This window comes from Pezoporus occidentalis, unplaced genomic scaffold (assembly GCF_034315485.1).
Source record: "Pezoporus occidentalis ecotype Australia unplaced genomic scaffold, CSIRO_AGI_Poc_V1 ctg277, whole genome shotgun sequence".
NCBI lineage: Eukaryota > Metazoa > Chordata > Aves > Psittaciformes > Psittacidae > Pezoporus > Pezoporus occidentalis.
The window spans coordinates 432034-456869 of NW_026914686.1; the positions used below are offsets into that span (position 1 = coordinate 432034).

Sequence of the window (24836 nt, forward strand, 5' to 3'; positions counted from 1 at the left end):
ACCACTGCCTGTCTGCCCAGGGGCAGGAGGTGATGAAGCAGCCTCCAGTCACTTCCTAACTTTCCTTTCTGACCCAGGTACTGCTGACTCACTCCTAACTTTGCCCTGATCCTGCTTGCTTCCTGCTGCTGTGTAAGCATCAAACTCCCACTTAACTGAAGTCCATAATCTTTGAGCATGGAGCAAGCTGAAAGCATAGAAAGGGATGAGAAACAGCAGCTTGTTCATCCTTCACCCTAAAAATGCAAACCTAGGGGAGAGTGGCAGGGTGCAGTTTTTGTGATTGAAGACAGGCTGAGAGAGCTGGGCGCTGGTTCTGCCTGGAGAGGGCTCTGGAAGGGGAGACCTGAGAGCAGCACCAGTGCCTAAAGGGGCTGCAGGAAACCTGGAGAGGGCCTTTGGACCGGGGCCTGTAGGGACAGGCCAAGGGGAATGGCTTTAACCTGCCAGAGGGGAGACTGAGCTGAGCTCTTAGGCAGAAGCTCTTCCCTGTGAGGGTGCTGAGGCGCTGGCACAGGGTGCCCAGAGAAGCTGTGGCTGCCCCATCCCTGGCAGTGCTCAAGGCCAGGTTGGACACAGGGGCTTGGAGCAAGCTGCCCTATGGAAGGTGTCCCTGCCTGTGGCAGTGGTTGGAGCTGCATGAGCTTTAAGGTCCCTCCCAACCCAGGCTGGGATTCTATGATTTATGCAGCTCAGTGTTTTCCTTTCAATCTTTTATGCCCACCTCTTGGTTCCTAGGAGAACTCAGGAGAGGCTTTGAACTCCAGTGGGCAACACAGCTCTTCAGTCACCAGCCGTTCTGAACCATGAAGGCAGCTGGAACTCACTGGGTTGAGCTGTATGAAATGAAGGACACGAGAAGAGCCTGCGCCGTCCTTTGTGATCCCCTCCATCACCTTCCAGAGCCAGCAGACTTAAAAAACAACTTCAGAAATAGTTTATTTGTTTTGGCAAAAAACTAGAGTAACAAACTTCATCTGCATTCAAGTACGGGTTCGACACGCAATGAGGACCTGTGGCCAGCACCACTGCGCCACCTCCAGCACCCACGGTCCTTGGAAAGGTCAAACTCAAAGCCTTCACTTCACATCCAAACACCAACCCCAAGGAAGGGGGAGCACTGCTGCAGGAGCAGGGCAGAGTCACACAGCCATGAGTCAAGGGGAGCCAAGCTTTTCCCTGTTGGTCAGTCAGGGAGGGCAGCACAGCAGTGGTAATGGGAGGCTGAACTCTGTACATGATGTTCAGAGAGGAGTCATGCATGAAAATCAACTTCGTTTTCCTGTGTGCCAGGGGCAGGCACTGGGACCAAGCTGGTGAGTGGCTGGTGCTGTGAAACCAGCCCAGCTAAGGGGAGGCTCAGCTGGATGTGCTAGGGGTTAAGCTGGTTCATTGGAAAGGGGTAAGCTTGGGCTGGTGACCCAAGCAGCCCTCGGAGGAGAGGCTGGAATACCCCATCTGGCACTCAAGAGGGCTTGGGATCAAGTAAGAAGAGCCTCAAAAGCTCATTCCAGAGCTGGAAAAGAATCCAGTGCTGCAGAGAACACCCAGTGCAGTGGTTGTGAATGGAATGAAATTGGGTCTCTTTCATTTCAAAGCAGGACCTAGATTTAAGGTCATCCTCCCTTTTTAACCCACATTGTCAAAACTTACCTGTGACAGCTCTGAGGAGCTTGAAGAGAATGCCTCAAACCAAGAGCTGCCACCTCCCTGTCACTCTAAGGCACCCTTCAAGGAGGAAGAACCAAAGGGGAGGGACGTGGAGCCTTCAACTGGGGAACGAGGAAGCCAGTGATTTTCAGGAACACATAAATAAAGACCATAACTACACAGACTCACTCAACCCACTCGAGTGATCTGCCAGTGTAGATCTGGGCACAGCACCATCCAGAGGACTCCACACTTCCCTGGGGCTGATCCTTTCCAGGTCGGGTCTGTGCGTTTGTACGTAAACAGGCAGCTGCAGTTCCTTCCCAAGGACCTGTAAACTCTCCTATGCGTAACATTCACCACCTTTTATGAGCACAGCCAATGAATTACGATGCCCAGGAAGCTCCTCCAGAGCCAGGCGCAGTCCCTGTTTCTCTAGAACTCCCAGTCATCCACATCCAGCTGCTCCAGGTTGGATACCAGCCCAAAAATGCCACTGGGATCCTGCGGCCTCGTTCCTTCCAAGTTGGTGATTGGGGTGACGGGGCGCAGAAGTTCAGGGAGTGCTTCGGAAGCGCGGCGCTTGATCTGCACAGAGAGAACTGAGGTGCTGAGCTGCCTCCTCACACAGCCTAGCACCAACACGGGGACAGGCAGAAGCAAGGCCCAGGTCACCTCAGTTTGGTCTCATTAAGGACCAGGTTAGGACTGGGCTGGCCCTGTGGGTGCCAAACTGTTCTGGTGTACAGGACAGGCAGGTTTCCATCCTCTGTTCAGGTAAGGACTTTGGGAACAGCCCATCCACCTCCCAGGAGAATCAAACTGCACTACACTTACACCAAACTAACTGAATCCTGTCAGATCACAGGAAATTCAGCAACTTGACTTCCCCCCCCCCCCATCCGGTTCAGTGACAGCAAAACAACTACAGAAAAGCCCCTGTTCTTTATCTGCCATTAAAGGAGCTCCTTACCTGCTTGAAAAAGGGGTGGTTCAGCAGAGTGCCAGCGCTCGGCCTGTGGAAGGCAGTGAGGATCAAGTAAGTAACAAGTGTCAGCGTTTAAAGTTAGGGAGTGGGAGAAGAGAGCAGGGTCCTTCCTGCCTCTCATTTCTCAGCTATAGGAGGTTTCCCTTTTGTAACCAGGAGCACTGTTTGTGTTCGCATGTTTTATGCCAGCACCTGCACAAGTCACTGACATGCACACCCCAACCTTTGGTCAAGTTTCTGAGCAGGGAGGTGTGCTGGGGAGGTTTGTCATGGAGGAGGACAACTTCACACTCATTACAGAGGAAAACACAGCTGATCATCACCTCCCCTTGTCATCTCTGCTGGCTGAACAGCAGACATTGGCAGTGATGGAAGCTGGCTAAACAGAGCCTCCCAGGGACCAGAAATTCAAGTTGTTCAGTTTATTTTCCTGCCATGTAGCACCGCTCTACCCCTCCAAGGTTGCAAAGCAGTTCTTCAGGTTCTCTTACAGAATCTTGAATCATGAGCACTTTAAGTGCCCCAAGTATTAACACTGCTCTTGTTTTACAGGCTAGGACTGCTCCTCTCAATGTATGGAGCACATCCTCACGCCACTCCAACCACCTCAAACCACCTCTGCTGGCTCTCATGGTTTAAGCAGCCCTGGAATAGTGCAGGTCTGTGAAGCTGCTTTACCTGAAGTCAGGATTCCGCTGGAGGCACTGCTCCACAAAGTTATGGAAGCAGGTGGAGAAGGTCCGAAGATAAGGGTGCAGGGTTGGCTCCCCATTGGCTGCTCTCACGTTGCTGACAGCCATATTCTCACCCATCCCATAATTTGCACTTGAACGGGAGGTCTTCATGGTCAGCTCATCAGCAGGAATTGTGGTGGTGTCAAGCAAGCAGGGAACAGTTCCATTCAGCTTCTCCAAGAGCATCTAGAATAGATGGGACAGAAGCAACATCACATGCAGTAGGATTTCGCATTCAGACAATACCCTTGCGTCTTCACATCCCAGTGCAGCAAAGCAGTTCCATGTGCCAGGAAGAAGGATGAGAAAGGAACAGCTTTTAAACCTTACCTGGGTAGAAGGCATGTCTTTGAATGGTACATGGCCGTTTGCCAGCTCACAGGCCGTTATCCCTATGCTGTAGATGTCAGATTTTGCATCGTACCCCTGCAGATTCTAAATGAAAAGGAAAAGAAAACTCAGCCTTGTGGACTTAGAATCACAGAACCATAGAATAGTTCGGGTTGGAAAGGACCTTAAGATCATCCAGTTCCAACCCCCTGCCACCTCACACTAAACCATGGCACCCAAGGCTCTGTCCAACCTGGCCTTGAACACTGCCAGGGATGGAGCATTCACAACTTCCCTGGGCAACCCATTCCAGTGCCTCACCACCCTCACAGGAAAGAATTTCCTCCTTATATCCAATCTACATGTGACTTACACGTGATTGCACTGTGATTCCCATGGATAATGTGATTCCCACAGCTAATGGGAATAATCTGTAGAGGCACCTACAGGAAAACTCTGTGGTCAAACCGATGAGACAAAATTCTATCCACTTGCCCTGTGCCCACCCCAAATCTGTTTCCTGCAGCCCCTCCCTTTTCCCTGCATTTGCACACCTTCCTCTGGAGAGAAAGGAAAGACAATGTTCTCACACAGATTTCTCAGCAACTGCCCCCTTTTGACAGGAATATGGGTTTCCCCTTGCTGGGGGTCACTGAGTAAAAATGGGGAGCTCATCATGAGAAAAAGGAGCTTTTGTCATGTCCCCTGCTCCAAACATGCCACAAGCACTCAGGAAATCATTCAGGAATACTATGTACCACTAAAAAATAGTATTTTATTTTAAACACACCTGCTGCAAGACTTCAGGGCTGAGCCAAGGCAGGACTTTGATGCTGTATTTGGGGAAGTCATGAACTACTTTGAGTCGCTGCCCATGGTTGATCATACTGAGATTACTGCGCAGGCCGGAGAGGTAAACCTTCCCATCCACAGAGATCAGGATATGGCTGGCTTTGACACTCCTGGAAAAGAGTAAAAGCAGTCAGCTCCTCTGGCTTCAGGAGTGGTATTCCTTACAGGAATATCATCCTTCCTTTCGAGGAAGGCTTAGTGCAGAAGGGCATAGCAGAGGATGTAAGACAGGCACAGGTAAGCTGAATTTCTTTTACAGTACATACAATAGAAGTAGTAAGCAGTAATAACCTATAACTTTCAGCATATGAAATGTACAGAAGAGGGATGTATAAGAGGAGAACTATGCCAAGACAGTGATTTAGAAGGAGATCGTTCTAGTACTAAACAGAAACTCAACCTAGGCGAGCACCTAGGGAAAGGCTAAAAGCTTATTTCACTGGATGGTACTTGGGCTCCCTGAATGCTGCTCAAAACCACTTCTACAACCATTAACGTGACTCTATTCACTCACTCTGCAGGACCCCAAAGAATGTTTCTGTGGCAAGGGGGAAATGCAGGACTAAGGGTTACAGACCCAGGACCTTCCACAGTAACAGGGAAAATCCCTCCTACCGCTGACAGTCTGGAGACTATCAACAGTACCCAAACAGAGCCTTAACAAGTCAACCTGTCAACATGAGCTGCAGGGTGATTTTAGATAGTCAGTTTATCATATAACAACCTTATCTTTCGGATAAGCTTGCTCTACAGTGACACTTTCATGCAGTTTAGTAAGATCAATGATGTAATTTCCCTTATCACTGACTTGTTTCAACAGTAAAGTAACACAGACTTGGTAATGCATCACTCCACATCTCTTAACTATTCACTCTGCTCTAACAATGAGCAGTGCTTCTGAGAACTTCCAATAGAAGGAGAATGGATCCCCCCTATTTTTAAATACCTATGTACATAGCCCATATGGTGGATGTAGTCAAGTGCTTTCAATACGCCTTGGAGGATATATGCAATGGCCAGTTCACTCATCCCATCCATAAAATGGGTACAGATCAGATCTTTTGCAGAACCTAAGAAGAAACAAAACGCCTCTTAAAGGGTCAGAAAAAAGCCCCAAGGGTATGATGCACAAAGGTAGTCCCTCTTCACCTACCATAGGCCATGAAAGACGTCACCACCCACAGCTCATTGTCAGCTATGAAAGTTGCTTTATATGGCACGATGTTGGGGTGGTTGAAGAGCTTGGAAACATGAAGTTCCCCCTAAAAGAAAGATATTTTAACTGCATTTAGTAAATGCACAGCATTGACAAGCACTGCTCTTGCTGACTGTCCTCTCCCAGACTTGCATTATGGTATTAGTGGATTCATGTTACCTGCAAGAATGTGACCATTTCATTTGTGCAGGCCTCCAAGTTCACTCTTCTGACTGTGACATACTCTCCTGTGGGTTTATACTTGGCCAGGTTCACAACCATCAAGTCTTCAAAGCCTCTGCCTGAAAGAGAAGGCATTAAAGCTTCAGCAGTACTTCTGGGGAACTCCTCCTGTCCTTGACCCTTAAATAATCTTTACACTCACTTACTGAAACTATTTTTTGCCTTGTGAAAAGGAGTAATCGTTCCAAAAGATACTACCTTCCTTGGCACGTATCCCAGCGAGGAAATTGTCCTAACCTGTAATATTACCCTGTCTTTCAAGTTCAGATCTGACGTGCAATGAAATGGTGAGGCTACAGCTCCACCAAGGACAAGGACAGGTTTCAGGAGTTCTGATCCTCCAGCCCATGACTAGTAGCAGTATTACCTATGATAGTGAGCAACTCGTAACAGCTGCTGTCTGGCTGGAAGTTGCTCATGGTGTCCCTTTTAGGGGAAGGAGCTATCGACTCGGAGCTCGCCTCATTTGTCTGGGGAAAGAAACAAAGTCAGGTCAAGAGAAGTGAGGATCACACAACAGTCATCTGCTCCTTAGATTACCACACACCTCGAAAGAGTAAGACAGGACTGAACACAGAAGGAAATGTAACAGCTGTTCAAATCATTGTAAGCAGTTACTCATCCACTGAAATCCAGGAGATGCCTCATTTCAGAAGATCCAGACATCTGTGTTTAAAATAGGTCACCATACAATTTCTTTAGGAACATTTGGATAAAGCCAATTATCATTCCCCAAGACAGCTTACAGTAACTACCTGTCTGCCATCAATTACAAGTTTCTGTGCCACCCTCCTGCTGCCTCAGCAAAGGCCAAAGGAAAGCTTGTTTACAGCACTGCTCTGCACCGTGGCAGATGATCCCTGGCTGCAGGAACAGGCTTCTGCTGTCCAGCTGCTCACCGGTGGCAAGAGTAGAACAGTAGAAGGGATGAAGCAACTTAGCTCAAAAGATGAAGATCACAGATGAAGAAAGAAGCACCAAATCAAAGAAAAACCAACTTAACTGCAAAGCATTAGTGCTTACAGGAGAAAAGAACAAAAGACCCCACATCACATGAGGAAGCAGCCTCCAAGCTGTCACCTTTCCTCACTGCAGCTGACATCAAGCTCCCTCCTTTATACGCACATAAATCTTTCCAAGCAGGATTCTGCAGAGGACAAACCTCAATGTTCTTGCAAGTTCCATTATCACTTCTAACTCCCTCAAATTCCCAAAGTCACAGGAAGAGCATCCTAATGGAGATCCAAATTTACTCAGTGCCTAAAATCAGATTTAGTTCTCTCCAATTTCCAGCACATTAACTCCTCCTGACATTTGCAACTCCAGCTCATTTTTTCCACCTCATTCTTCTTCAACTGCAGATGCCCTTTATCAGACCTTTTCTCATGGTACATGAAGCAGAAAAGGCTTGTGCATTTCCCCACAGTGACAGCAAATGCTCTTTTTTTCCATCACTGAAAGATGAAAACAACACAGCTGAAAGACAAGGAACTTGCTGTTCTACACTTGGTAGGGTAAATGGAGTGTGATGAGCACAGACATCAATTTGCCATACACTGCCTTTGTGTCCCCAGGTATACTTTGGGAGTAAAGTAACAGTCACACCTCCCAAGTTCCACCCTTTCAACTGACCTTGAACAGCAACATTTTACCCCTTTCTGCCTACCTTTAAAATGGGTCTTTTTCAGTTAAGGGATTTGTGAACAATGCTATTGTGCCACTTCAGCTCACACAACTCCAGCGCAGCAACTCAGTCCTGTTCCAGGGTAGTTAACCCCAGAGACCTCAGCAGGCCCAAATCCTTTATTCTAGCCCTAATGCTACACAAATGCTGTTCCTTGGCTGAGAATAGGCAGCAGCAACTTTCCATTCAGGATTTTAAACTTGTGTTAAAGCAGCCTGTCAATTCTGATCTCAATTGCAGCATTCATTACTTCTTCCAGCAATTCCTGTCAACAGCAAGATTGCCAGGAGAGACACACAGGCAGATGGAAACCTCTGAAGCAGAAAGGCACCACCAAGGAAGTGAAAGCAGGAGGCTCTGCTAAGCAGTGTTATGGAGCTGGTGAAACATGGAGCGGTATGTAAGTGGCTTCCTTTAGTAAAGTCCACTCTAGATACAGCATAAGCCAACAAAAGAGATGCAAAATAAATTTAATATTATTAATGGTGCAATTTCAGCAGTAATGGGAAAATACCATAAACTCCCTTTTAAAGTACCTTCCAGTACATCAGAGGTCATCACTCACCTCTCTTCATGCTAGCAGTGACCAAGAACTGAGAGTTAATGCAAAAGGAGCTCTACCAGCAATTTATCAACATCATTCAAGAGTTTAAAAACACACAAAACAAGTTAAACTGAAATGTCATTTATGAAATACTGCAAGAAAGCTCTTCAGTGGTTTCACACAGGACAACTTTTGGTGTATGGTCAAAAGCAAAAGCAGCTGCAAAATGAAGTCACGTATGAGTAGCATTATGGCATGACCTTCATTAAGGGCTTTCCAGTTTGTTGATCTGATTTTAATTTGAGATAGATTGAAAGAAATTAACCTTTGAAAGACATCTCCTGTTCTAAATGCCGTAAGACAATCAATTAGGTGATGCTAGCAAGGATCTGCATTTGCCAAATGCCCTTCATCTGAGTTAGGAACAGGGAATGTTGGTTTTGTTCTGCTGCCTTCCTCTCCATACCCCTCATTCCCTCACTTCCAGCATAAAACTCTTTCTCCCACCTCTCTTCCCAAATGCTTTACCTTTTTCTCTAGGCCTGATGGAGAAAATAAGTTTTTATTTAGAGTAAAAGTCAAATGAGAGTCAGCAATACCACTGCAAAAGTGTCCAAACCCCAAGTGAATACTTGAACTAAAGCAGAACAGATGCTAATCAAAATTTGCTTCCAGCCCAGTATATGTGTAATGCTCAGCAATTTGATACAAGGTGTGAATTTACTTGACTTTACACAAAACGCTGCATATCCGTCTCATATTTTCTGCTTTGTTTGTGCCAGCAAATGACAGCCACTGGCACAAAGATCAATTATAAACAGCTTGAACTGACAGAATCAAATCCTACTTAATTTGTGTTTGTAATTAGCTTAAACTAGAGCAACACCTGCACACCGAAGTGCTTCAATACAGGGTGGGGAGGTGGGAAATCATTTAGACAAATCCGTTCAATCAGAAGTTGTTATTCCATGAGCATTGCTCATTATGAACTAGACTGTGTGTGATCAGGGCCTGCAGAACACAAAGCATCCAGGTGAAGTTTCCACCTGCCTTTTTGACCAAACGTTCCATGTCTGCTGGTGATTTTAGTTTTTAAGAGGCAAAACTCTCTCTCTGTGCATGGAACTGGCTCTGAAGACAAGCAGACAACAGGAGGCAAAGTCACCTCAAACTTGCATGATGTTTGGTTTTGATGTCAGAGCCTCTGTTGTGGCTGCTCTACAGGGAACAGAAAGGAAATCAGGGTCAGTGTGTTCAGAAGGGAACACTGGGTTTGAATGGCCAACAGCTTCCTTGGGCCTAGTTTTCAGATCATAAAATCATGGAACTATACAATGGTTTGGGTTGGAAGGGACACCTTCCACTGGAGCAGCTTGCTCCAAGCCCCTGTGTCCAACCTGGCCTTGAACACTGCCAGGGATGGGGCAGCCACAGCTTCTCTGGGCACCCTGTGCCAGCGCCTCAGCACCCTCACAGGGAAGAGCTTCTGCCTAAGAGCTCATCTCAGTCTCCCCTCTGGCAGGTTAAAGCCATTCCCCTTGGCCTGTCCCTACAGGCCCTTGTCCCAAGCCCCTCTCCAGGTTTCCTGCAGCCCCTTTAGGCACTGGAGCTGCTCTCAGGTCTCCCCTTCAGGAGCCTTCTCTTCTCCAGGCTGACCCAGCCCAGCTCTCTGAGCCTGGCTCCAGAGCAGAGCTGCTCCAGCCCTTGCAGCATCTCTGTGGCTTCCTCTGGATTTACTCCAACATAGAAGTCCCATAAATTAACCTCTTTCTTTTACTCTAAAACAGATAGATATGCTTTTCTGAAGAATCAGATCTAAATAACCTCAGGAGGGTGAGGGTAGGGGGAATGATGACACCAATACAAATCCAAGAGATTAAAAGCTTTGACCTGTCATGTACAGTTGGAAAACCACACACCAAAATCTCCACTCCAGGGTGAAACCTGTTTCCACACTTGTAGAACTAAATATAGAGATGAGATATTTAACTAAGAGAAAAAGAAAAGAATGAAACTCAAACTTCCACAAGGAATAATCTCCATGCAATGAACCACAGCACCACAGCCTGCAAAAGTCACTTACTTTTCTCCGAGAGTCACCCAGAGGCTGCTCTGGAGTAAAGAAATGAATTGTTCACTATGTGTTCAACAGATACCCATTCAAAATATAGTGGGAAAAGTGAGTAAATAACCCTGCATGCTACTTGTTGATACCAAAGGGGGGGGGGGGGGGGGGATGATGTTGAACAGAGTCATTTAATTCACACATAAGGCTGCAGCACTGAAAACCATAGAATCATAGAATCAACTAGGTTGGAAAAGACTTTTAAGAATCAAATTATAGTACAAGTATGGAGATTAAAGGGATTCCCATAGTGCTACTGTTCATATACCCAACATATATGTGACAATCTTTTTATTATACCTCTAAACACATTCAAAAATTACGTATCTACTTTGCTTAAATACAGAAGAACTACCCAAAGTTTATTTAAAGTAGTGAGAATTCTTCCACTCCACCTGGAAGCTCAAGATAGAGACACCCTTCCTATGCTCTGACCTCCTTCCATGGCACCCATTCTGCAGCCTAGTGGGCAGTTTAGTTCCTTATGCACAAAGCAGAACAGGAGCCTACCAGCTCTTCTAGGGGCACACTGGGGAGTTGTCATAGAAACATAGAACAGTCAGGGTTGGAAAGGACCTTAAGATCACCCAATTCCAACCCCCTGCCGTGTCATCAGTTTCAAAATCCGTTTTTACTCTGAAAATGATAATTAACCTTCCCAACCCCCGAATCTATCTTTTGCATAGGGAAAGGTTGTATTGGTTATGCTAAGAAAGGCAGAATGCAGGGTCTGAAAACAGTGCTGCCACCCACAAGAAGCTGGATCTTGGACACTTCCATATTAACTTTACATGCTTCCCCTGCTTGAATAAGCAGATCTGGTGCTACAAGGAGAGTTATTCATTATTCTACTGTTAAGATACATATTTACAATGAAATTAACAGACCTTGCAGTCAAAACACTTCTAACAATGTCATTTAATGAGAGGAAAACTTACCTCCAAACAGTTCGAACTCTCTTAAGCCCTCAACAATGAACTTTTCAGACACCCACCGCTGAAAGAAGCCAAAGCAGTTCATCAGTTAATCCACAGAGAAACAAGTTTCTTTTCCACCTCCCCAACAAAAGAGAAGAGAATCATAACACTTCAAGGATTCTACTGTGGTCTGAAACCAACCAGCTGCAACATCAGAGTTCCAGCCTTACTTTAGATAAGGATATTCTCTTCTCGTGCCACTGCAATGGGGTGCACCTAATAACTAACAACTACTGCTCTTCCTGACCAACATGCACTTGCAACAACAGGTAACATCATTTGTAACGCTCAAACAAGAACCCTTATACATGCACACACAGCAAAAATAAGCAGCATGCTGCAACTTGCTTGTATAGCCAAATAGAAGCTGGTTGGTTTAAATAGATGTAAGAAATGCTTCAACTATTTACAAGGAGGTGATGTCTTAGGGAACTGAGGTTTTTTTTGCTATATATCTATCGACTGGATGCAAAATTAGAAGAGAAATATGTTAGTGGTGTTTTTCTCCAGAACTCATGCTTTATTTGGCTGCAAGCATTAGATCGTGCGGAGGAATCTCTATTCACCTCTGTGATTCAAAGAGGAATAGATATCCACAGACACAGCACACCAAAGAAGATACAATTTTAGGCTTGCAGAGTGCTGATCATGTAGCATTAAATAAGCAATTGCAAACACTGCCACGTTAGAGGCTGTCTAGTTGGTAACATAACTGAAGAAGCATAGCTTATGCTGTTCAGTGCAAGGGAAGCCAGTCCTAGAAAGCACCACCAAGTCTTTAAGTGACAACGACTCAAACCCTGTCCCTAACACCACCATTTAAAGGCATTTCCTCACACGAAACTTCCTCGCTTAAAAACGCAGAGTTAAACGAAGCTGTTGTGTGTGGTTAAGGGTTAAGTTTAGGGTGAAACCCCCAGGCTGTCGGTGAGGGACACAGCGAGGTGGTAACTCCTTCAAGCACGGCAGGAAGCAGCCAGCACCACCGCACTTTCTCTTCATGACAGCGCCCGTTAAACCCCCTCCCTCGCTCTGCATACAGAGGAAATACACGCGTGGAAGCCATAGACCCTCCAGCACAGGGGTTTTAACCAGCCCCCCGCAGGTCTGAACGCCGCCTTAAGGTGCTTTCCAGGAGGGCAGCCCCGCCGCAGCACCTCGGCACAAGCGCAAGGCTCTCCCGACACGCCGGCGCCAGAGGGAAGCTGGAAGAGGTTCAACACTCACCCTAATCCGTTCGGGTTTACTTACAAGAAAAGACATGGAATCCGCGTTACCGTTACCACACGCAGCTCGGGAAAGGACGGGCAAACCTGCGGGCACAACGGCGGTCACCGCGGGCACAACGGCGGTCACCGCGGGCACAACGGCGGTCACCCCGGGGCACAACGGCGGTCACCGCGGGGCACAACGGCGGTCACCCCGGGCACAACGGCGGTCACCGCAAGCACAACGGCGGTCACCCCGGGGCACAACGGCGGTCACCCGGGGCACAACGGCGGTCACCCCGGGGCACAACGGCGGTCACCCCGGACACAACGCCGGTCACCCCGGGGCACAACGGCGGTCACCCCGGGGCACAACGGCGGCCACCCCGGGGCACAACGGCGGTCACCCGGGGCACAACGGCGGTCACCCCGGGGCACAACGGCGGTCACCCGGGGCACAACGGCGGTCACCCCGGGGCACAACGGCGGTCACCGCGGTCACCCCGGGGGCAGCGCCCACCCACCCGCTCCCCGGCAGCCCCACAGCGCCGAGCGAGGAGCGCGGCCAAGGCCGGTGAGCACGGCCCGGGGCCCGCGGGGCCTCCTCCCCCCTCACCCGCGCCTCCAGCTGCGGCCGCCGCTCCACCGGCACGGAAACGCCGCGCGTGTGACGCAAGCACGCCGTCGCGTCACCCGGCGCGAGGGTAACGTCGCGTCGCGTCGCGTCGCCTTGCCGGCGGGAAGGGGCCGGCGCCATGTTGGTCGCCTCAGGGGACGGTGGAGGCTGCCGCGTTTAGCAGAGGCGGTGAGTCTGCCACGGCTGCCCCTCCTGAGGTGTTTAATAGCTTCATTGGCGATGTCAGTGAGGGGATCGAGGGCACCCGCTGTAAATTTGGTTGGCAGAGTTGATCTGCAGAGGGATCTAGACAGGCTGGACCGATGGGCTGTCGCGATGGTACCAGATTCAACAAGGCAAAGGACCTGCATTCAGGCAACAACAACCCCGTGCGGCGTTCCAGGCCTAGCGAGAGAGTGGCTGGAAAATGCTTGTGGCAGAGACCTGGGGGTGCAGCCAAGAAGCCCCCAGCATCCTGGCCTGTACCAGCACCAGTGTGGCAGCAGGGCCAGGCAGGGATTGTGCCCCTGCACTGGGCACTGGTGAGGCCTCACCTCGACCCCTGTGCTCAGTTCCGGGCCCCTCACTACAAGAGAGACATTGAGGTGCTGGAGTAGGGGCAGAGAAGGGCAATAGAGCTGGTGCAGGGCCTGGAGCCCAAGTGTGATGGGGAAGGGCTGAGGGACCTGGGGGGTTCAGTCTGGAGAAGAGAAGGCTCAGAGGGGACCTGATGGCTGCCTACAACTGCCTGACAGGAGGATGGAGCCAGGAGGGGCTGGGCTCTGCTCCCAAGGAACAAGGGATGGGACAAGAGGAACCGGCCTCAAGCTGCACCAGGGCAGGTTTAGATGGAGCTGAGGAACAATTCCTGCCCCAGAGGGTGCTCAGGCATTGGAACAGGCTGCCCAGGGCAGGGCTGCAGTCACCGGCCCTGCGAGTGTTCACACAGCGTGGAGACGAGGCCTCAGTGCCATGGGGCAGTGGTGGCCTTGGCAGTGCTGGGAACGGTTGGACTTCATTGCTATTAAAGGTCTTTTCCAGCCCGGTGGATTCTGTGATCTGGCCTCAAGGGCTCTGTGCCCTTCCCCAGCACCCACCACCCGCACAGGGAGCAGCTCCCAGGTGGACAGAACCACCAGGCTTTGCGATCCTATGGGATGGAAGGAACACAGAGTCCAGCCAAGCAGAGCAGAGCAGGCAGGGGGAGTGTTTCAGTTCTCTTTTTACTCTTCATTAGATTGTTCGTTTCAATGTTCATAGTACAAAATTAGCTGCCACAGCCCACAGACATATGGGACTTCAGGAAAGCTGTCCACTTAAAGAGCACAAACCAGCATTACCTTTCCAAGACCGTTGTGGAACAATGCTGTAGTCATCTTTAAAGCTAAATAGTGCTAAAATTTCACATCATCTACATTAGTTTTGGTTTTAAATAATTTTACCACCCATTATAAAATTAATGTATTTGCATGTATCAGGTTACAGACATTTGCATTTAATTCAGTGTGAAGTAGCCCATGCTGGACGAAATTTAAGCAGTTGCTGTTTCAACAGCAGCTCATTCTTATTGCCTCTGAACCAAGTTTGCACACAGTATTCAACAAGAAAATGCAAGATCCTGTTTTCCCCACAAAACTGTGTAAAGTCTGTTACAAGCAACAATAAAACGCCTTCTAGACAGGAAGCATTTATAAAATGCAGGGCTCTCTCAGCAAAGTGCTTGCACTGGGGCATTCACTTCATGCTCCCCATTTAGCTTCAAAACCTGAAGTGATCATTGAAGCGGATTCACATACCCCCAAAACGTTTTTACTTGCTTGGGGAAATTGGCAGTTGCAGTTATTCACTGAATCTAGCTCTGGCCGAAGGGAACTAGGCAGCAGCTGCTGAAATCAAGCGGGTTTGAGGCAAACTTGTATAGTTGAAAATGCTCAAGGAAAGCTTGTTGAAGCTGCTAACTCACCACATGCTCCTGAAGAACCACCACGTTGACATTACACACTTCACATTGTACTTGTGGCCTTCAAAACCACAAGTAGGAAACTGTTCACATAGCCTATTCCCTCCTCTCTAACCCATCTGGTTTACACATCATGCCCACAGGTGACCTAACACTGTTTCAGTCCCTTGGTTGTAAAAAACAAAGAAAACAAAAAGCACTTCTATTCTACTGGGCTGAAATCCCTGAAGAATCCATACTGTGTATGGAAGGCTCTAAGTTTTGTGCCTTTACAAGCTTAATGCAAATAAATGCACAGTTTCTTGTGCAGTTTTCCTCCCCTAAAGTTCCCCCCCTTCCCTCCCAAGAACTAAACCCAAAGTTTAAAACCAAAGCATGAGTATGTTACCAGCACATGTGGACAGTAAAACCAGAGGACTTTACAGCCTTCTGGTTTTAAAGAACAAATGACAAAGAGCATTCAAGACTATTGCAATTTTTTTTCTTAGACAAGTAGCAAATGTACCACCTGGAGTAAAACTGCCGAGACAAAGATCTCTACATACACCTGCATGTTGCTGGAATACTTAAATAAGTAACACCAATGCCAAGGAACATTTCTCTTAATGGCTATTAGTGTTCAAAGTGTAGGATTATGGAGTTAAGTAGATCTTTGTACCCTGTGGATTCCAATTCTGCAGGTGGCACTGAGACATTGCTCCCCATGGAGTCACATTGCTTTCACTTTGATCTGCTTCATCTTCATCTGCTTCTTCTCAAGCTTCTTCTGCTCACGCCGCAAAGCTGCTTCCTGCAGGTGAGGACAAAGAGATGTGAATGAACAGCAGCAACCCAAGAGCAGGCTGATCACTTCAGGAGAGCTGACCAGCACATGCGTTCACATCTCTAACCACGTGAGATGGCTCCTCACCAGGAGCCTTCACGTTTCAGGAAAGCACCAGCACATACCCTGGAAGCTCTCTGCCTTCCCACAAAGATCCTACAGGATCAGAGGTGGGTGTTGCTGCTGTACCTACAGGCAGCCCAGGATACAAGCTACAGGCCGATGTAACAACCTGAAAATCCACCTCACCTCCAGCCTCCGCTGCTTTTCAGGATCCTCTTCGTTCATGATTCTCTCCTTCTCTGCCCGTTTCTTCTCCTCTCGACGGGACTGAGCAGCCTCCTGCCTTTGCACGTGAGTCAGCTTAAGGAAGTTCTCTTCCACACGAGCCCTGTTCTTGTCAGCTTTTTGTTTACCCTTTTGACAGAGAGAAGGAAATGCAGTTCATATGGATTTCCCCATGAGCAGGATGCAATCTCTCTGGTAGTCACATTAGAGATAGAAAGCTCCACATATTAAGATTTGGGATCCAATGGTAATAGTGGCAATTTCATACAATATTCAGAAGACAGGAAAATAGATACCACTTACCTCTCTGTTCAGACGGAACTTCTTCGCTTTGTCAATACAGTAGATAACCATGCTCATCAGGGGCAGCAAAGACTCCATGTCCTTTGGGGAAGTGTTGCCTGAACCAGGCACTGAAATAAAAGCGTTTCTTGTTAATTCAGAGAGACTGAAAGGACCTTTCTACTTGTTATAATGCTCTTTCCTTATTGCTCACACCATTCACAAAAGATGTGCTTCCACTACGCTTTAGGAAGGGTAACAAGGCTCAGTGCTGGGACCTGCACTTAGGTCACAACAACCCCATGTAATACTACAGGCTTGGGGCATAGTGGCTGGGATAATGGTTGGACTCCATCATAAAGGTCTCTTCCAACCTAAATGATTCTCTGAAATAACTAAAAGAGTTTATTTTCAGAGATCAAACTTAGATTCCTCACACAGTGACAGGCACATTTTACCCCACACAATCCTCCTTAGTTTTATTAGCACAGAATACAAAATAAGGATTGAATTCAGGCTCTGACATGAGCTTTGCCTTTGAGAACAGACTCCCACCAGGCTGGTTTTATTTCAAACTAGGGGCAATCAAGTAGCTCTGTGCAAGTTCAAACTGCAAGGCCCATGGCTTAAGAGTAATGATGACCTGATACAACCACCAAGGTATTAGGAACAATTTCTTCCCCAAAGGGTGCTGAGGCTGCCCAGGGCAGTGCTAGAGTCACCATCCCTGGTGATGAGGACTTCAGTGGCATGGGTTAGTGGTGGCCTTGGCAGGACTGGGGAAAGGCTGGACTTGATGACCTTAAAGGTCTTTTCCAACGTGGTTGATTCTAAGATCAATAATAGCAAGATTCAGTATCCTGTTATGACAAGGTGCTGCTCACTCCCTAGTGTTATCACTGCCTTCTGTTTACTGGTTAATCAGTCAATGACCCGTTACATGCACTGAAGTCACAGGTCATATATGTTGTCTTCCACAGATGCCAGAATCGAGCATATGTCTTGCACAGATAAAGCACAGCACCCCCCAGGTACACATACCCACTTGTACACCAGTTCTCTTACCATTAAATGTAAACAGAAGTGTCTTCTTGGTTTCAGGCAGTTTTGTAAGCTGCCCCTCCCTGGTAGGAAAGGAAAAAGTGGCAGAAATGAGTGAAGAAAAATAGGGGCATACAAAATACCTGACACAGATAGGGAAAACCTTGTCAGGAACCAAGGGAAACTTGCAAACTACTTGTTGGAGCAAGTCACGAGGAGGCCACGAGGATGATCAGGGGCTGGAGCAGCTTCCATATGGAGCCAGGCTGAGAACACTGGGGCTGTTCACCCTGGAGAAGAGAAGCTGTGTGACCTCAGAGCAGCTTCCAGTGTCTGACGGGGGCTACAACGATGCTGAAGAGGGACTCTTCATCAGGGACTGGAGTGATAGGACAAGGGGTGATGGGTTCAAACTGAAACAGGGGAAGTTCAGGTTAGATCTAAGGCAGAAGTTCTTCCCTGTGAGTGTGGTGAGGCGCTGGCTCAGGTTGCCAAAAGAAATGGTAAATGCTCCATCCCTGGCAGCATTCAAGGCCAGGCTGGACAGAGCCTTAGGCAACATGGTGTAGGGTGAGGATTCCCTGCCCATTGCATGGGGGTTGGAACGGGATGATCTTAAGGTCCTTTTTAATTGTTCTATGATTCTATAAAATAAACAGGATTAAAAGCCTGCTGTAACCCAAATTTAAGTTGCAAACTTAAAGTGTTTTACTCAAAAGCACTGAGAAGGCATTAACAAACAGCACCATCCAACCCAATAGTCAGAGCCCTACAAAGGTCTGTGTATTTTTAATGGCATGCAATTTTGCACCTGCTGCCCTGTTATTTATATTTCTACAGACCTTCTATAAATACCAGTTAGGAAAAAACCCCATGTTGGGTTTTTTACACTGCAGACTTTGCTTACACCTAGTTCTCAATTCATTCAAATAGCATCTGAGGTAACATCTCGAGTTCTCCTCCTGCAGTGTTATTTCTTGGCCCCTAAACTATAACAGGCTGTGTATCTTCAGTGGGGTTACTCAGTCATTTTCCATGTGTACACTCGAGCTGCCAAGCGTTAGCTGGAATTTGTAGCTGCCTAAACTACAGCAGAACCAGCACACAAAAATCAGTATTAAGGCAATACAGCACCTTTATCTTCTAAACTAATGCAGCATTTGGAAGCATTGGGAGTGCTGTTTATTCACCTGTTTCACCTCTGCTCCCAATCTCTTTGTGTGCATTCCAGCAGGCTTAACAGTGCAAACAAGTCTGTCAGCCTCTATTTTGCTCAGTGCTACAGTAGCTATGGGATGAGAGATACGTACTCTTGCATAAGTTTTGGACCGGAGAACTGGTCCGAGAATTGGACGGACTCGATCTTGTCAGCATAATGTGTGAGGAAATGTATCATCTGGAAGAGAACGTGGGGTTAGTTCTTTCCAACACCAATCCCTCTGCAGCCTCCCTGATCCATGTGGGTTTGCCAAAGTGTCTACACATCACTCAGAAAACTGCTGTGCTCAGCTTGCCACTATGACACTGAAATGTAAACTATCATTTCCTTATTTATAGCTTTTGCTACAATGGGCCCCAACGCATTGAATTAATGTCAGCAACTCAAATATTGGATATCTAACTCCTGTTTGGGATTTTCCAGTTCATTTGGTAACAGGTCAGCTTTGAGGACCTGCAGACACACCATCAACACCCTCCTTCGAACAGGCTGTTGGAGCTGACTTCCAGGCTTTGAAAGGCAGATTTAAGTCTGCAGTTCAGATTAGGCTAACAGTTGCTAAGTAAAAGGGATAAAGATGTGAGAAATACACCCCTCTTCCAGCCCTCAAGCTTCCTTAGGTCTGGATTTCTCTAGATCCCATGGGGGTCATTTGGCTCTCCTGTTGTGATCTTTACAGGAGATTCTACGATTCTATAAAGATTAGAACTTTTTGCACAGGCTGAAGGTTTGTACTAATTCAAGGGGCTGGAACTGGATGATCTTTAGGGTCCCTTCCAACCCAAACCATCCTATGACTCTAATTCACCCAGGCTTACCTTGGCGTCCATCATTCCCTCTGTGACCTCCCCCATCTCCGACAAGATGGCCAGTGAATCTGGAAGCCCGTATCTTGCACCAGACTTGGGTTTATCACTGCAGAACTCGCTCTATTTCAAAGAGAACAAGGGGGAAGAAATAAACACAAGCTTGTGTGTATCTTATCAGACTGACCTGTTCCAGCACAGTGGGACAGTTTAGTGCACAAAGAATATGCTAACTCTGTCACTCAGTCCTGCTGGGGACATTTCAAACATGCAGCATCAATAGTCTTTAAGGCAGTATTTCTCTTCAACAGTCACTACTTTAAAGACAAAACAATGTAATACTCAAAGTTAAGACATTTTACTCATGACATTTTGCTTTTTGCTTACTTTGTTTGACAACAAAACAAGACCTACTGGCATCCTATGAACCACACTTTACTGCTGCTCCTGAGTTACGAAGGAAGCAATTATTAGCAAACCACGGCTTGTTATCACTGGATTCTTTGCAAGCTTCAGGGCCTGGACATATGGAAAGTTTTAATTTCAGATCACAAAAAGCAGATGACTCGGACCCAAACTTTTCACATCACATATCACCAATTAAGTTTGCTTTTCAAGCTTTGAAAACCCATTCGTGCAAATTAAATGAGTACACTTGTGTGGATCCTGACGATATACTTCAGCCTCCTCCTAAATGAGCACTAGAAGGGAGGTGTAAGCTCCTTTCAGCTGCCTCTTTTCCTGCAGTTCTGACAGCAGCTGGTGAACACAGATGTCTCGTGGCATTACTTTCACCCATTACATGAAAACCTCTCTTCCCCACACACTAAATCCAACAGTTTTCAGCTGTTTCCAAGAAAACAAACACGTTACAGCTTAGAGGTTCTTACATCCAATTATTTACCATGTGCATATTCCCAATATGAACATACATACCAGGTCCTGCATTTCCTTCTGAAGTCGCACCAGTGCTTTTCTTGTCCCAACAGCAAACACGTAGGTGTCCATATCTTCATCATTCATGGTTACTTTTATTTGCTGTGGGACAGAATGTGATTAGCCCCGAGCAGATTCATATTGTGCACTCTGTCTTCAGACTAATGCCCAAATGGAGACCTACATCTTCTGTGACTTGAGTGTTTGACGCTTTGTTTCATGACAGCAAAGACTAAGTGAGGCCATAGACAGCTAAAGTTGCTAATCTAAAGCTTCTCAGTATGTCTTACAATAAACTAGCTTTTAATTATACTGAGTGCTCTGTTTAGTGTTGTGGTATAATGCTACAGCGTAATGACAGTGACTAGAAGAGCAGAGATAAGGCTCATTTGATGAATGATTCTTTTGGATTATTTCAACAGTTACTGAACTGGGAGATCTGGAATTACCACAGAAAGATACCCAGCAGTTCACTTGTATGTCCCAAGAACAATCCAAAGCAGCAGCTCAGAGCCACAGGAATGCAGTGTGTTACAGGTAAAGGTTTGAGCACGTACCACTTGGTCAGAAGCTGGCCTCATCATGCGTGCAAGAACGTTCAGGAGGTCTTGTCTCTTGAGGAACTGAAAGCACAAGTTGTAAACACAGAAGAAGATAGCTGAGTATACCTTGAGTGCAGCACTTCATTGGCAGAGAGCAGTGGGGCTCACAGATAGGACAGTTACAAAGAGATGCTTTTCAGAGAATAGTTTAGCTTTGAAGGGCTGTCTGGAAGTCAGCTCTCCTGCTCAAAGGCAAGACAATTGATGTATTAGATACGTTTCTCAGGGCCTTGCTCCCTCGAGTTAGGAGCTGAACCAGCATGTCAGGCTGTTCCATCCCAGATGCAGGACTTTGTCTGTGTTGTACCTCCTCAGAATTGCTGTTGGGTCATTCCTCCAACACACTCAAGTCCCTCTAAATGGCAGCTTCCCTCTGTTTATGCTATAGTTCTGGTTTCTATATTCCTTCTGTAAGCATCCACTCTTAACCTGCTTTAGTGGGCAGAATACAGGCCTGCACAGCTCTTTAGCCTGACCAGTCTCCCCTTCACATGTGCTCGTTCAGAACCCTGTATCTGAATGTGAGCCAAAGAGTCAAGCTGGGACTCCTCGTTGCTCACACTGGAATAGAAAAGCCTCTAGAGCCTGAAAACTGGTGACAGATTAACAGTACCACGAACTCTCTTAGCCCTACCTTTAACTGGATGAGCATTCCTTCACAGCACACCCTTCCAGAGCACCACAAGTTATAGATGTGTTCATTTTCCTGATTTAGTTTCCCAGTGCTTGTAGCTTCTTTATTAGTGCCATCATCCCCTGAAGAAAACAGTGTAAGAGAACTGTACTCTAAAAATCATATTTTTAAACAGCAAAGCTCCTCAGCAGGCTCAGAGCTCAGTTGTTGCTGGATTATCACCATGGTGTTCCAGAATATACACCACCACCAGAATTCATTTCAGCACTGGAAGTGTGGCAGAGAGCCGTCATTAGTGCCAGCACACATCTGCACAGGAAAGGATACTCTTCCCTAGAGCCTACATGCCCACCTAACCCCAGCTTTACTCACATAAACTAAAACCAGATCCCAGTCATTATGGAACTCACCAACAAGAGCAAAGTTACTTTCTAGCAGCTCCCTGTGAGTATTGAACCATGCATGAGCCAGGCGGTTGTTTTTGTTCTTCCCAATGATGTAATTCATGATGTATGCCAGAAGACCTGTTACCATCAGGATCTCCATGTAGTAACTCTCCCAGCTGTTTTGAAGGTGAGCAGGAACCTATAGTACATGAATGAAGATCACTTTTAAATAGTGAATAAGCAGATGCCTGCTACACACTCTCTCACGTGCCAATTTGTGCACCAGTGACATTACTGTCATACTGCCTTAGCAAAGTAAGTGATGAAACACCAAAGAGAAAGTGGACCAACATTTATACCTACGTTAACTATTGTTATTGGGTCTTTATTTTTGCTATGGGATGCATCTGGTTTCTCTTCATAGCCTTCAAACTCCTCATCATCATATGGTTCGCTCTCGGTATCACCTTCCTAATGGGCAAAATCACAACCAGCATGAAAATCCAAAGCCCAGTGAGTGAAACCCAAAAAGGTAAGGTGAGAAAGAAAGCTGTAGAGATACTTTCAGGAAACATGTAGGAGGAGATGAGGCATTACCTGTGCATCTGCATCATCAAAGTCTTCCTGATTCTCATCCTGACCTTCGAGCTCCACAGTGGCTTCTTCTTCATCATCTTCTGTAGTGATGATCCTCTGAGGAGACTCTGTGACTGCATCTTCGTTAACATCTTCAAATTCAGCAAAGTCATTATCATCATATTCCATTATGTCATCTCCATCCTCAAACTCATTGTATTTTGCCACAGAAAAATTCCACGGGATGAACAGGAAAACAATAAAAATATAGAAATTCTTCATTTTCACTGGAAAATAAAAGTAAAAAGAAATCAAACACTGCAATAACTCCTTATTAATTCTACATCTCACCTCCACTAATGCCCAACTTCCCATCCATGACCAAGCATCCCAGCATGACTTCTATTTAGAGACTGAGACCTTTTGTTTTAAGCTGTACCAAAACACAGCAGGAAGAGGATGGATACTGCACTAGACCCCCAAGGACCAGTAGAAACTGGGGCTCCCCAGAGCAGATCTGCCAGAAACCTGCAGAGTTTCTCAGCTCATCTTGGTTTTGCCCACAGCTTTCTGTTTTTTCTGCTTGATCTTAAACCAGTCCTGGTCTCCTACTCAGACTGTGGGGACCATTACCAAGGTCCAAGGCCAGAGCCTTAAAATCAAATAACCATGGAATGATTTGGGTTTCAAAAGACTTTAAAGCTCTCCCAGCTCCAACCCCTGCCACAGGCAGGGACACCTTCCACTAGAGCAGCTTGCTCCAAGCCCCTGTGTCCAACCTGGCCTTGAGCACTGCCAGGGATGGGGCAGCCACAGCTTCTCTGGGCACCCTGTGCCAGCGCCTCAGCACCCTCACAGGGAAGAGCTTCTGCCTAAGAGTTCAGCTCAGTCTCCCCTCTGGCAGGTTAAATCCATTCCCCTTGGCCTGTCCCTACAGGCCCTGGTCCAAAGCCCCTCTCCAGGTTTCCTGCAGCCCCTTCAGGCACTGGAGCTGCTCTCAGGTCTCCCCTTCAGGAGCCTTCTCTCCTCCAGCCCAGCTCTCTCAGCCTGGCTCCAGAGCAGAGGGGCTGTGGAGGATCGGCTGTGTCAGACCTGGCAGCAAGACTCATTTCACTCCCTCCCGCAACCAGATCCGAGCGGGAACATGACTGTTAATGAGTTCGCTCTCTTAAAAAAAAACCTTGAAATAGAAACGATTTGTTTCTAAGTCGGAGGAGCAGGAACCCCGCTCCACATGACAACGACGCTTAAAATGAACGCCTCTGACAAAGGCTTCTAGCAAAAACCTGAGCAGAACATCAACCAAGCTGGAAAACACCACGATAAATCACCACAACAAACCACCATAACCAGGGGCTGGCACGTGGGCTGGGTCTGCCCCAATTTCACATGAATTTAAGCAGGAAAACCCCTATTCCCATACTTCAGAACTTGCACTCGGAGATTAAAGCCCCGAAGGCAACGGAGCCACCAGCTCAGGTGTTTCACAAGAGGGATTCCGAGCCCATCTGCTCGCCCCCACAGCTCCATAAAGCCTTGAGCAAAAGAAGCTTCCTCGAGAGGCAGCACCGTGACACCCCGAACCCGCTCCTCGTCCCGGGCCCCACGCACCACACACAGCCCCCGGCCACCCTCCGCTGCGAAGCGGGACCCCCATCGCCACCGCCGTGCCGAGGTCTCCGGTTCCCTCCAGGGACACACGCCAAGGTAAGCGAGGCGGGAGCTCGCACCCCGGCGCCCCCAGGCCCCGCTCCCGCGCCTCCCGCCCCGGCAGGCACCGCACAACCGGTACCCTCATGGCCGGCAGCGAGCGGCGGAGCCTGCCGGGGCCCGCGTTACCTGAGTCACGCGGCGCCGCCGCCGCTCGGGCCCGTCCCTCGCCCTACGCTCAGTGCCCGCAAGCGGCGCAGCCTGCGCGCTTTGCGTAACGCGGAGCATGCGCGCTGCGCTCCCTGCGCGCACGGCCGTGTGCGGGTTCACACCCGCGGACGGCTCCGGGAACACCCTCGGTCCCGCAGCGGCGGCACAACCGGACCCGCAGCACCCCCTGCGAGGCCCCGGGACTGCTCCGCTCCGCACCGCCCCGCGGCTCCGGGCGCTCCCGGTTCCTTCGCCCGCCTCCCGCGGCTTCCCCCGC

The 24836-nt window shown here is 47.8% G+C and overlaps 2 protein-coding genes across 11 annotated transcripts; both read right to left on the minus strand.

Annotated features, from left to right (window-relative positions):
- Positions 1-914: 914 nt before the first annotated feature.
- On the minus strand, positions 915-13288 carry STRADA (STE20 related adaptor alpha). 10 transcript variants are annotated; one of them, XM_062625141.1, is made up of 13 exons: positions 13147-13288; positions 12574-12635; positions 11284-11341; positions 10304-10332; positions 6360-6462; positions 5930-6051; positions 5708-5816; positions 5501-5624; positions 4493-4664; positions 3703-3807; positions 3317-3558; positions 2624-2666; positions 915-2238 (listed from the first exon to the last, which is right to left on the minus strand). In XM_062625141.1, exons 2-13 carry the CDS (start codon positions 12583-12585, stop codon positions 2086-2088), a joined length of 1272 nt encoding a protein of 423 aa, XP_062481125.1. In that variant the 5' UTR covers positions 12586-12635; positions 13147-13288; the 3' UTR covers positions 915-2085. The 10 variants fall into 10 exon arrangements, with proteins under 10 accessions (XP_062481125.1, XP_062481121.1, XP_062481122.1 ...); XM_062625137.1 differs by having other exon boundaries at positions 12550-12635; XM_062625138.1 differs by lacking the exon at positions 2624-2666.
- A 1062-nt stretch (positions 13289-14350) lies between these two features.
- Positions 14351-24710, minus strand: CCDC47 (coiled-coil domain containing 47). The gene is made up of 13 exons (XM_062625152.1): positions 24539-24710; positions 22721-22986; positions 22487-22594; positions 22148-22322; positions 21738-21859; positions 21059-21124; positions 20502-20603; positions 19578-19688; positions 18851-18936; positions 17565-17623; positions 16521-16630; positions 16179-16346; positions 14351-15896 (listed from the first exon to the last, which is right to left on the minus strand). Exons 2-13 carry the CDS (start codon positions 22979-22981, stop codon positions 15816-15818), a joined length of 1449 nt encoding a protein of 482 aa, XP_062481136.1. The 5' UTR covers positions 22982-22986; positions 24539-24710; the 3' UTR covers positions 14351-15815.
- Between the last annotated feature and the right edge of the window lie 126 nt (positions 24711-24836).